At 40.7% G+C, this 13,171-nt stretch overlaps 1 protein-coding gene across 2 annotated transcripts in view; it reads right to left on the minus strand.

Moving 5' to 3' along the window:
- Positions 1-11,215, minus strand: part of LOC135255274 (C-Jun-amino-terminal kinase-interacting protein 1-like) — a 46,849-nt gene extending 35,634 nt beyond the window's left edge. Inside the window, exon 1 of one of the 2 annotated variants that reach the window (XM_064336224.1) lies at positions 10,627-11,215. In XM_064336224.1, coding sequence (XP_064192294.1) covers positions 10,627-10,709 — 83 coding nt within the window. In that variant the 5' untranslated portion in view covers positions 10,710-11,215. Of the gene's footprint in view, positions 1-142; positions 3,379-10,626 lie in introns of those variants that run through there. The other variant, XM_064336225.1, reaches the window with a different exon arrangement.
- Between the last annotated feature and the right edge of the window lie 1,956 nt (positions 11,216-13,171).

The following is a 13,171-nucleotide window of genomic DNA, read 5'->3' on the forward strand; positions in this document are numbered from 1 at the left end:
AGAGAGCCAGAGAGCGCGAGAGAGCGAGAGAGCAAGAGAGAAAGAGAGACTGCAGGTCCGTAAATACACAAGGTCACGCTGTTCCACGGGAAACACTGCAACCTACAACCCCGGCTCCCTCGGCATCCACACACGTTCCTACCATTTCTCCCACTGGTCCTCCATCCAGCTCTCTCCTTCCTCGTTGGATCCCATAGCAGGACTGAGCAGCATCCGCCGGGACAAGCGCAGCAGGCGAGCAGGATCGATTTAAGAGGCAATTACAGCACTGCCCCTTATCTGGAGTGCCATTCGGTCTCCATGAGTCTCCAGATCCCGGAAGCAATGGCAGGCAGCGTGGGATGATGCTGGCTGTTATACAATGCTATGCATCTCCTCTCTCTGCGGCTGAGCATGCCTTTTTTTATTTACACCGTCCCAGGTTCATCCAGAGTACAGAGAGACCTACAAGGGCAAGAATGTTCTTCTGCACAGAAATAAGAAATCAGCGGATGCTCTCTGCGTGTGCCTTGGAAGAAGGTGCCCCTCCTGTAAAAAGCTCACCTCCTTTATTATTAATGGTCTGGCTTGATCCGGCTCAGGTTGCCCCCTCTGTCTGCGAGCTCTCCCCCCCGCAGTAGCGGCGGGCTGGGTGGCTGTGATCGTGGGACGGGAGGCGGCTGTAAAATCTCAGAGGGGACGCTTAGCGGGTCAGTTGTGCTGAAGAGCAGTGCGGCGCATTAACCCCATCACTGCTTTAGCGCAGTGCGTTCCTCTCACCTACACGTGTCCCGGGGCAGCAGCGCATGAAGGTGCACCCGGAAAGGAGCGGCAGCCAATTTGCACGTTGCCTAAACAGAAATCCGCATGTGGCTCGCAGCACACGCCACACTTGGCACGCCACTTGCTGATTGTGAATATATCAAACAACATGGGGCAGTGCAGATGAGCCTGTTTAAAGGGACCCAGGCGAGGCCAGCAAAGATACTTAAATGCCAAAAAGGGCAGCACAGCTCTGGCCAATGGCAAAATGAATTTGTGGAGCTGCAGCTAGAGACACAATAAATCATCAGCTTTGCAAAGCAATGAGCTTACATCAGCGAACTATAACATTGTAGTGGTGAAGGGGGTTGATTATGGCCCTGCTGGAACCTGCAGCGGTATTCAAATTAGGCTTAATGCACAATATAATATATAAATCAAAAAAAAGAGTTGTAATTGCTTTTCACTCACTTTTTGCACACTACAGCTAAAAATTTAATCCCATGTTTTCAACTGGTTTAAATGCAGTATAAGGAGCGCATAGTGATATAGGATATTGATCCCTACATCCATCTTCTCGTTGAAATCTATACCCATTTCATCATCATATCTATGGCTCCTAGACATTCCATTTTCCTTATAAACACATATTCTGTGAACTATTCAACATATTTTTAAATCTCTTTATAGGAACATGTCCATGAAAAGTGAAATTTTACTGTTCAATATGCATTCTTCCATTATTTGAGACCGTTTGTGTCTAAACGCTGTCAACATGGCCCTGCAGATACAATGCAGGAAACTGACATGTAGCCAAGAGGATTCCCTTGGCATCCGGCCAGATATACACTTTCACATAGGATCAACTATCAACAAACTGATGTGGGGATAAAAGCAAATATATAATTCATGACCATTGCAATACTGACAAAACTAACATTCAAATCAATAATTCTTCCTTACTACCAGTACTACTGATATCTGTGCTTCTTCATTTTCTACTACTACAACTGCCATACTACCAGGACTACTATTGCTACACAGTACTGTACATAAAAAAGGTTACCCTGATATTCTTTTAGGGTTTATGCTGCTGCCAGTATTTGCTTTTGAGGTTGGATGGGTTCATCACTTGCTCTACTTACAGACTGGAAGGGATCTTCAGCAATCTGAAGGCCAGTTGATCAAAAGATACATTCTATAACGTTATTTTGAATGTCCCTCACTCAGAATGATAAACAATTGTCTGGTTCTTTGACAAGGAGATCTGCAATTCAATAATATACCACTTTACAAACAGCTATTGCGAACTGGCCTAAGTCTGCATTCGTAATGGAATGATATACAGTATGGTACATGGTACCAATTGTTTTTTAAATTTATTTCTCAGCCTCATAATGACCTTCTTGCCTTTCATCTGCACAGCTCTGGTCCTCATGTTGAGAAACATCCATAGCAGTCTCAATCAAAAGTGTAGAGTCAGGAGTAGATACTGAAAGCTCTCTTACTGCACTAAGGAATAAAAATATATAAAAATGGCCTTTAATAAAAGCTGAGTGTGCACAAACAATATGTGCATTGTGTGATTACAAATCAAAAATTGTGGAGTACAAATCCAAATCAAGAAAAAATGTCATTGTCCCAAACAATATGGAGCTCACAAATACACACACACACAGTATGAGTGTATGAGTGCATCGTGTGTGTCCTGCGATAGATTGGTGGCCTGTCCAGGGTGTATTCCTGCCTCTCACCCAATGCATGCTGGGATAGGCTCCAGCATCTCTCGCGACCCTGCCCAGGATAAGCGGGTACAGATAATGGATAGATGGATATATGACCACTCCAAGAGTTGCCTGAGCTGCACTGAGACTGTTTGCTCAGACTCAGATGCAGGGTAAACAGGAAAACCTAATGTACTGCCAACCTTGATCAATGCGCAGGAGACAGAGGCTGAGAAAGTGCTTCACTCCTGTTTCTATTAAAACTCCACTTTCACACCGTGTGCTGCACAAGGGAGGCTGCTGAACGCTGATGGCCAAATCAATTTGCATAGGAAATGAGAATGGCTCGCCTGCTCAGCATTGCACATTCAGAGCTTATCCGTGCACACCGTTCCATCACAGTGCCTGTAAATATGTTCACTCTGAACCTCACTGCAATGCAAACCCATGTTCAGAATTTCAGCGAGAACAAGAAATCTAACTCAGAGTCTAAGCATTTAATGCTCTTCCTCTTGTCGTGTCATTCCTCAAAAAGCATAAGGTGTGTATAAACTACTATGTAAAGAAACATGGCTGACAGGGCTTAAAGTGGCAGTCGCTAACACAGTGTCACTGGAGCGGAGGTATTGGGAGCATAGTGGGCCTCCCTGCACCATGTTCCTTCTGGTGAAGATGATGTAAGGCCAGTCTCCCAAGTGACATCCATCAACCTGGCCGTGGGGATATTACAGTTCTCCATTCCATTAGCGGTAGGTTGCCAGCATTTGCACATCAAGACCAACATGCAATAATCAGTTGAAAATGCAATTGGGTTGAGGTTAATGTAATTATGTCTCTCTCCAAGGAGGGGGGGGGAGGGTAATGGGAGTTTTACGAAGAGGTGGTGGTGAGTAGGGGGGCTGGAAAGAGATTTAAAAAAGGAAATAATGATGCTCTGGGGCTGAAATTCAATTGCTGTCCAGGAAAATCACAGCAAATCAGAATCCTTGGAGACTTCCTTTAGAGGCGACAATTTAGCAGCACTTTCTGGATTCTACGTGGGCTCCTCGTTTCAAATCTGTCTTCACTCCTCATCCTGCAGTTGACCCGGGCTACGTCAATACATCTCTCAATGCGACTGCCTCCGTGTCTCTATGGAAACTGTGCCAACAGCACTCCAGAAATGAGATAGAGGGCTAATGTGGTTTGTCTTTTTTAAGGCTGACTAGGAGAAAACTATACAAAGACATACGGGAGTGAGAGAGGAGGTGGGAAAATTACTTTCGTTGCCTCAAAGTGTTTCACATTCTGGGTGGGACATCTTGTTGTACAGTTGAACAAATTAATTTACCGGAATAATATGTGTAAATATATATCTGCATAAATGGGCAAAATATAGTTTACTTCATTAACCTATTTCGTTTATTACATTAACTATATTGAGTTACTAAAGATAATAAATGATTTACTCAAAAAGTAACTAACACCTCACTCGCATCTTGTCTTCAGGTAGGGCTACTTCAATAAGCATGAAGCTAAGAAGGCTAGACAGTGTTATCCCGAGCTGCAGACCACACAAGTTAATACGTATGCTTTCATTTTGGTATTCCGTTAGTTTTAACTTGTACAAAATGCAACTTGAACTTAGTCAGTTAAAAAAATATTCTAATGCGATATCGGCTCCCTGTCACGCTGGAATGCCTTACACTAACCACAGTAATTCAAGCTGTCTGTGTGTTTCATCTTTACTGACTGTAGAAGCACTACATTTCCAGGAAAATACACAGGCCTGTAATTGCAATGTATGTCATTTGTTAGAATGTGTGGCTGTCTGTGACTAATTTTCTGATGCTGCCACTTTGGGCACAGGCTCTACTAATAGCAGGAACTCCAAGGAGTTCTACATCTGGGGAAATTACCATAGATATCAAAATCAAAGGAAAACAGATTTTGTTCAGGTTCTTTATATGCAGTATGGGCCTGGTCTGACTTAAAGCACAAGAATAAATGCGCCATTAGCATTTGAACTTGTCTAAGGGGCATCAGTTGAAGGCATAACAGGATATATGCATTTGATGTCCTACTCCATATTCCAGTATTAATCACATTCCAAGATAAAACACATTCATTTATTACCATGCTAGTGCCAAGCACTATCATCACAGGAGACTGCTGAGACAAGGAGAAATCTTTCCTGTCAATCTATTTTTTATCTATGGACAATCCACTGAACTAGGTTAGAAGACCAGAAAGCAATACTAGATTAAATGTCAACAGTGGCCTTGGAGTAAAACATCAGAGCCTTCCCATGATTCACTGCAGAGCAGCATGCCCTACAGCTCCCCTTCCTCGATTCCAGACAACCATGGCTAGGGCCCAGAAGGACAGGAGAAGGTTACACACCTAGAAGATATGCTTCTATCACAGTGACTATTGAATGACACAGACAGGGAAACAGAGATGCTCCGGGCCCCATTAACTGCCCCAGCAGAGACATTCATTGATGCTCACAGCTGTACAGGAGCCAAGGTGTCATTAGCTTCCATCAGTCAGAGAAACCTGACACATCACTACATAAAGTCTGAAACAACTTACAGGAAGAGGCATGAATAAGAATATTTACTCTTTCCCTATTTAAATTATGCACATTTGAATGCATTGGCCAATTACTAAGATCAATGTTGAGATTTTTCTCTCTAAAATAAGTATACGTGTAAGACAGTGTACAGGCTCTGCTTAAAATAATCATAATATCATTAATTAAATTGCATAATTTACCTTTCCATTGCAAAGTCACAAAAGAATACAGATCTCACAGCAGCCCCCCGTACATACACACCGAAACTGTGTGGAACTGAAATGTCACACAACACTTCACGAGAATTTGAGGAAATTAAGTCTGGGAATATCAATTCATTTTACTTCATACATATAAAAATTTACAGAGGGATCATTGGAAATGCACTTTTATGAAATTTCATTGACTCTCTGAAAAAGCTAAAGCATGTCTGACGATGGGAGTGGAGCGATACAGAGATCCAGAGATCCTCTCTGAGCCGGAGTAATCCAAGCCATGACCTCTGCCTAGTGGAGGTGTGGAGTTTAGCCTCATGCCTTTTGGTAAAGCACGGCCATGTGGCCTGCCTGTAAAGCATGCAAGTAACAGATTGCACTCTGGTTTACAACTGTTTTAAAAGCACAGCACAGCCATTCCACTGCTTTCTCATCTTTTTTTGATCTGCCAACGTAATGGCTGCAATTTCTTTCTCTCCCTCTCTGTCTATCTCTCGCACACACACACACACACACACACACACACAGAAGATGTTACCAAAACAAATTGGGTACTTTTTATGCATTCTGTCAAAGGGGTGCTCATTACATGTCACTTAGAGCCTGCAGACTCACAGCGAGGATGAAAAGGTGTGGGTGGGTACACTCACTCTACAGTCTCTACAGAGCACTGCCCTTTCCTGGAGACAATAAGTAATTGGTAAACACATTAATGGGGGATGTGATGTCACTCTACAAGGTTATTGCTTTGTTTCTAAACAGTGCCTCAGCCAAAATTGTCAAAGATTCATCAAGAGAGTAAAAGGCTTTTTTAAATTTAGACACAAACCTTTTGACAGATACCACAATCGCACCTTAATCACAGGGCGTTCTTGGTATGAAAGAAACACATCATATCAGTGGTGAAAAGTGATCTGACAGACCTTCAGAAGAAGGATACTGCCGTGAAACATATCAGCATTGCATTGCATGTTTTCACAAATAATGCAGTTCAGTAACGTTGTAATTACTGATGTAATTCCTTTTAAACCATCTAAATTAAACCCATTATGCTCAGCTAGCCATGGTACAAATCTGCCAGCTAGCATTTATATTTTGGTACTATAAACAGCCCATATTGCTGTGGTCATTTCCATTTCTACGGTTCCCAGTGTTGCTGCCCTGATCTACCTTTTGCACATTGGAGTGCGCAAAGCGGCACTAAAAATGTTGGGTGCCAGTCAACAAGCTATCGCCAGTTTAAGGTAAATTTACATTTAGGTAGGTAAGGTATTTGCTTTTGATTGGTCCAGACTTGAGACAGCCTTTGTGTGCAATGAAGGACAGTTTAAAACTGAAAGAAGTTTCTGACAACTACCATTTTTACAAGGGCTGCTATGTAGGCATAAATTCATAAAAGGTGGTATGAAGTCATACATTTGGGTTTAGAGTCTAAAGCCATAAAATACAATTCTGGTAACTCCAAAACAGCTTGTACCGTGATTTTCTGCCTCCAGAGGTTGTATGTGTGTATATTAGAGTATTTATGCGAGTACCAAAAATATCCTTCATTGCACATAAAAATGTCCAGGCCATTCAGAAACATACACATATACTTGGCAGGGTTACACAGGATCAACAAAGACAACATTGCAGGCAGCTTATTTTGTTTGCATTTGAAATGTATACAGCATATGACTAACCCTTGTAAGTTCCATGGGGAGAGTACAGTCAAAATTGTCTTCTTAAACCACATGTCCTTTATAATGGAAGGAGGCAAAGTCAGGCAAATGTGACAATGACCTTACAAAGAAAAGTCCAGTTGTTCCGTAGTTCCGAGGCAAACAAATAAATAGAAAAATGAAAAGAACACTGGGCAGAACATAGCCCAGTGTACAGAGAAAACAAAAAGTATAATATGTACACCACACATACATGCATGCATGCCACACAGTCCCATTAGTAGACAGAGGGCTAAGCTTTTACAGCTTCTAGCCTGGCTAACCAGTCTCTGTAATCTGTAAGTGTCCGGCCGCATATTACTGGTCTAGGAAATAATCTATTTGAACTCAAAATTCCACAGATAAAAGCATATAATTTGTGAAGCTTCTATATAGAAAAAACGAAATACAGGTCCATTTATTTGTTTGCAAGGAAGACAATCACAGTTTCTTTAGAAACTAATGGCCATCCGAAAACGTAATGTAGAAGGCAGAGGATAGAGAAGGTGATCTGCTATGCACTTTGTCACTGAGAGTCCATCTTGACAGGCTGGGGGTATAAATGAGTATTGGTGCCCAACATGGGGTTCAATAACAAAAGATAACAAAAGCAGTGGGCGGGGCTGTCTTTAATTCAGGATGCAAATATTCTCTTTCAAAGAAATTAGATTAATCAGGCTGGGGTTGAAGGGTGAAATGTAATACATTTAATCAAATTAAACCTATTTCACAGGGTTGCCATATGGGCTCTGTGTACTAAACAACTGTAGCAAATATCCCCATGAAGGAAAATAATAAAGGTGGGAAGTATCCATTTCTATTTATGAGGTACACTTTGTGGCATTGCACAAGTACAGTGACCCACATTTAGTGGTGAATAACATAGTTTGTAAAGCATCTAACAATAACAAATAACTGCAATCGCCATACAGTTAATCCACCGGGTTATCAAGATGCACAATGGTCCAAGTACCCCAAACGTCATCTGGTGGATTATGTCAAATTCTCAGCAGCAGTTGTCTAGAGCTCAAGTGAATGTGTGTATTTTCCATAATGAATTGTGGTGGATAATTTCACTTAAGGTACTATAAAATAGAGTAGAGAGAGAAATTAGCACCATCATTCATAAAACTATAACCATTTCGTCATACAGGAATGTGCAAACATAGAAAGTCATTTCTACTATGTCACAAAATTCCAAAATCCCAAATATAACTGCTTTGGAGTGAAGCCTGTTTTAAAAAGTAGGTATTAACTGTTCAAAGCTCTCCTTCAAAGTAAAGCCTGTCTTTCAGAGCCTACTCAGTGAGGGTTTATTGGAGAAAGCCTTCCATCCCCAATTCCTAAGAGGAAAGAAGAGGAGGGCTCTCTCTTCTATTCTGCGGGTACCTTTTAAGTTTATCCATTTACCCAGCAGTGCATAAGCTTCAATAAGATCCCACTGATTAAGAAATACAAAAATCCCCAGAGATTAATCTGTGCCCAGCATGCAACATCTGCAATAAAGGCAGATGATCTGCTTTGGAGGAGATACAGTAACCATTCTAACAAGGCATATAGCATTGTGCTCCTTTAATTTGGAGATTTTCCATTGGGCACCAGATGTGATCCTCATTTCTAAAGATGGACATTAAGGTTTACACATACTCCTAATTCCAATACAGACCCATTTATAAACACAGTCTGCTGCTTTTGACTCTTGTTAAGTTCTTGTTAACCTCCTTGTTTTTAATAAGAGAGACAGTATCATAATACACCCCACCCATAATACACACATGCATGCAAATAGTCAGGTTGCTGGTTGGAGCTCCACAGCAAAGCAGATTGAAGCAATCATCCCATTAGTAATTCCCACCTTTATTTATTTCCTTCAATGTTTCACTCATCAATGGAAGAACAAACTTTGATTCAGAAAACCCCAGCAGTTCAGGCTTCCAGCACCACTCCATTAAACCTTTAGATTATGTTTATACCAAAGAAAGGTCCACATTTTATCCTCCTGTGTGAAGGGTTGCAAGTAAATGACTCCACTTTTGTGTCACTGAGTTCCTTCCCTGCGCTCAAAGTGCCGGGGATTTATGCAGATTACTCCGGAAAGGGTTTAAGAGCAAAGGAAAAAGGAGAAAAAATGGCCCTGAGGGGATTTATATTTGGAGTCAACACACATGAAGTCATCGCATCCATCTGCCATGTACCAGGCTTTCACAAGGCCACATTAGGCCTCTATATAATGAGCTCAATGCAATTTTTTTTTAAATACAGAAAAAGTTAAACAGCCTTTTGTAAATTACTCAATGTGATCAATCCTGGTATTTTTTTTACATGTTTCTGCCTCAAGCACTGTATAGGCCTAGTTTAAGGCAGGATTTCATGCACTTGAATATAACAAGACATTATATTATTTGCAGCACCTAGGGAAAGTTATGTACAAAAAAACTGAAAACGTCTTCATCCTAGTTCATCATATTTAAACAATATAAATCTGATGAATTTAAACATGGTGATTTCCCACAGTCACATGGGATGCACAGTTAATGAACTATTCCCAGTGACACTTCAGTGCCATTAACTTGAAGGAGAAGCAGATCAAAGCAGTGCATCGACCGCAGCTCGCACTCACTTCGACCAATCAAAGAATCTGAGGGCCCTGGCAAGCTCTGCTCTGTGTAGCAGGACATTGTGTCAGAGGCAACGTTTCACAGTGCACTGCATTTCTGAATGCCCATGGGACACTGGCATAGCCAGAGATTACACACTTCACCTGGCTGCCCAACTGTAATTCACCAGTGCTCTTCATTCATTCCTCAACTTTCCTCTAAGCTTTTATGATCAGCAGTAAATATATAAAAAGTACCCATTGTGAATATTAGGCTATACATTACATGATCTGTGATACTTTTATGACCTGTGTTTAATAAATTGTGTAATAGTCACTTAAATTACTGTATCCTCCTAGTCAAAAAGGTCTCGTGTTGCACAGCTGGGATGAAAAAAAAATGTTATCATGCTATTTCAGGCGAAGTTAATAAATGATTATTGTAGGCAACTGAAATGCTTTTTCACTGAAAAATGTAGTATGGGGATAGATGTTTGTATTAGGCTTTCAAAGCTGCATTGAAGTTATGTGGAAATACAGTCGTATGGCAGATATTCTACCCTCTGAATTTAAAAATGTAGGCTATGCCTTCAAATGAGCACATTCAAGTAAACAAACACAAAAAGCAGAAAGCACTTCTTTCTTGACATTGTTCAAAAACGATTTAGGCTATATGACACAACACGTTTTCATTTTTAAATACAATGCCTCGTTATTTACTATGTATAAAACCCTGAAACTTCTTAACACAAACATCCATATTTATCGTTTCATCAAAAAATGAGCTAGTCTTCCATTCTTGGCTTTTTTACCCAAGGGAGCTACGCCCCGTCAATTCACATGTGGCAACAAAACAACACAACAATACGCATCAACTGTACTCCGTGCCACCGTCAATATTCTCTCTCCATCTAGTACTCACTACCTTCTTCAAACAGGGGGACAGCCTATCTTCAAGTCAGCAATATCAGCGAGTCTGATATCTCTATCTGCAGTACTAATCTGTCAGAGGCAGCCAGAATCCCTCCCTCGGCCGGGCGCATCCTCTCAACACGAATATTATCAGACATTTTGACAGTAGTTTTCTCCTTACCTGAAATTGGCAGGAGAGACAATCTGCAATCCCAGGAAAGGGGACCCGGGTGATGGGTGTTTTCTTTTTTCTCGGTCCGCCATTCTGTGCCTCTACTCCTCCATGCGTTACCTCCGAGAAAGTAATATTGGAACACTGATGCTGAGATAGGAAATCCGAACTAGGGGAGGGGGGAAGGAGATCGCTGGGTGAGAAGAATATTCCTCATTTCCATAGAACCGACTGTGTGAAGACATAAATCCACAGAGAAAACCAATTTGACTTAATTCGTAAATTCACGAGAACTACCCCTTTTCGACGTAATTCTCACAATGGGTTGCTGCAGGGTTGTTAACTAGTTCCTCATATAAATAACCGGAGCAAAGGTAAAGTAAAATATAGCATGATGGTATCTGTAGCTATTAACATGGTAGCCTATGCATGGAGTAGTAGTACCTTCAGTTTCCGAAAATTAATCGGCTACATTATAGCTACAAATGGATATTATATTAGTTTTTTCATCATTATAATGAATGGAAGGTAAGTATACACCTTTTTTCTTCCCTTTTTTAACCTGAAGGCGTATCTTCCGGTTGCCATTGTTGCCCTATTAATGGATTGTTTCCCTACTCTTCACATGCATTTACTGACCCATTTCTCGTTCCCCGCACTTGGTAACCATATAAACAGTTTATTCACATCTTTTTGGTACATTTGTCACCCGTGTCTCCATTGACCATGCAGCTGCGGGTAACTGGAGCTCCACGGGTGGTAAAACCAGTCCTTATTTTGGAGCTGACTTCGGCATCTGGAACAGGTGACCAATTCAGTCTCAAGTGAACCCACTTTTTTTTTTCTTCCTGTGGATCATGCTGTACAAATGGTACCCACTGGAATTAGAATATCCTGGGTATTTAGGAAGTGACAGCAGACTACGTCCTGATAGGAGCTTGGCTTCAAATAGATGTTATCCTTTATTATGATCCATCTGTGTTCATTTCTATAGCCAACCTTTCATTTAAATTATCTTACAGAATTGTAAACAGTGTATACAGTTGATTTTAATGAAATCAGATACTGAACAACAAAAACTATATGCAGAAAGAAAACAAGGACAATGAATAATTGATGTTTAGACTGGGGGCTTTAGGAGGAGGGACTTTTTGTGGACAAAGGATGAAACTGTAGCACTTGGCATTTGAAAAATCATACATTTCTGCAAATATGTTGAGAGCAAGTATTCTTTAAATTTGTGCTGATTATTTCCGAGAGAAGTTATTTTAATTCTTCGGAATGACTAGATATACAGTATGAATGCAGTAAGGGTAAGCCCAATTCTGTAGTCCCAGATAATGAACCTGAAAATATCTAATTATATAAAATTTGTGATCTTATTATTTTTGATACCTGGGGAAAAAAATTTGGTTCATAATCATTTGGTGATTAAAATACAATACACGCAATACACTGTTGCAATACCCAAATAGGAATATTAAACAGTTCAACTGCTTTGTATTGGTCATGCATATTCTCTTTACTCTAATGCCATGATCTTTGAGTTATCTTCACTGCTATACACCATAATAACAATTTCAATTTAAGGAATTCAGCAGACTTATCTTTTAATTCTTTTGACTATATGCACTGTCATTGAAATTGCCATGTGGTGATGCACAAAGGGTGCATTAGGAATCTATTACTTAGCTAAATTGTAATCCAGTTTCATGAAAGGTTGGCATCCCAATTTACCATTCCTTTCCAATCATTCTGCTCCCCGTGCTTGTCTTTCAATTGATGTTCAGCATATCTAAGAAGGAATTTACCCTCCCCCCCAGTGTCATTACTTTAAAAATGTCACCATTTGCATTGCTTTTTTGATAAGGACCTCCAGGACCAAAATATTATTTGTGCATATTCTAAACTGAAAGTATTTAATGAGCCAGAATGAAAATAAACAGGGTAAGCAACCTGACCTTTAAAGTACTAATGTTATATGAAATGGCTCACTGTGCACAGTTTAGAGCACTGATTTTATAACACAGGAGGGATTGCATTGTGATATGAGCATTTCAGGTGATTCAAAACTGCCCCGATTGTATTAAAGTGTATGCTGAGCTCTGAGCGAGACTGTTAAGTCAGCATTTCACTGGTCCTTGCTTTGATGGGTGCCACTATGGTTAATTAGGTAGTGGCAGCTGTCACTGTAAATCAACCAGTATGCAACTCTGCCTGTCATGTCCCCAAGCACAGTGACAGTGCTCCAAAGTCTGTGTGGCTTTTCCACACCAGTGGAGTTAGCAGTAGCTCAGATGGGAGTTTTAGCAGTTGTCCTTCTTTAAGCAGATGGCTTTGCTATGCCTGTCCTCTCATCTGTGAGGAGGGCAGTTTTGCTATGGAAAATCTTTCCTGACAATTCAACTCAGGATTCAAGATATGAATGGGTAGCAATGTTACAGGATGTTTGGGCCATGAATTCAGACATAAATATACAGTATATATCTCTCAAGCTCCATAAGGCTTAGGACAAAGAGATACTTTTCTTGATTTGGCTCTGTACTCCACAATT

This window comes from Anguilla rostrata, chromosome 5 (genome assembly GCF_018555375.3).
Source record: "Anguilla rostrata isolate EN2019 chromosome 5, ASM1855537v3, whole genome shotgun sequence".
Taxonomy (NCBI): Eukaryota; Metazoa; Chordata; class Actinopteri; order Anguilliformes; family Anguillidae; genus Anguilla; species Anguilla rostrata.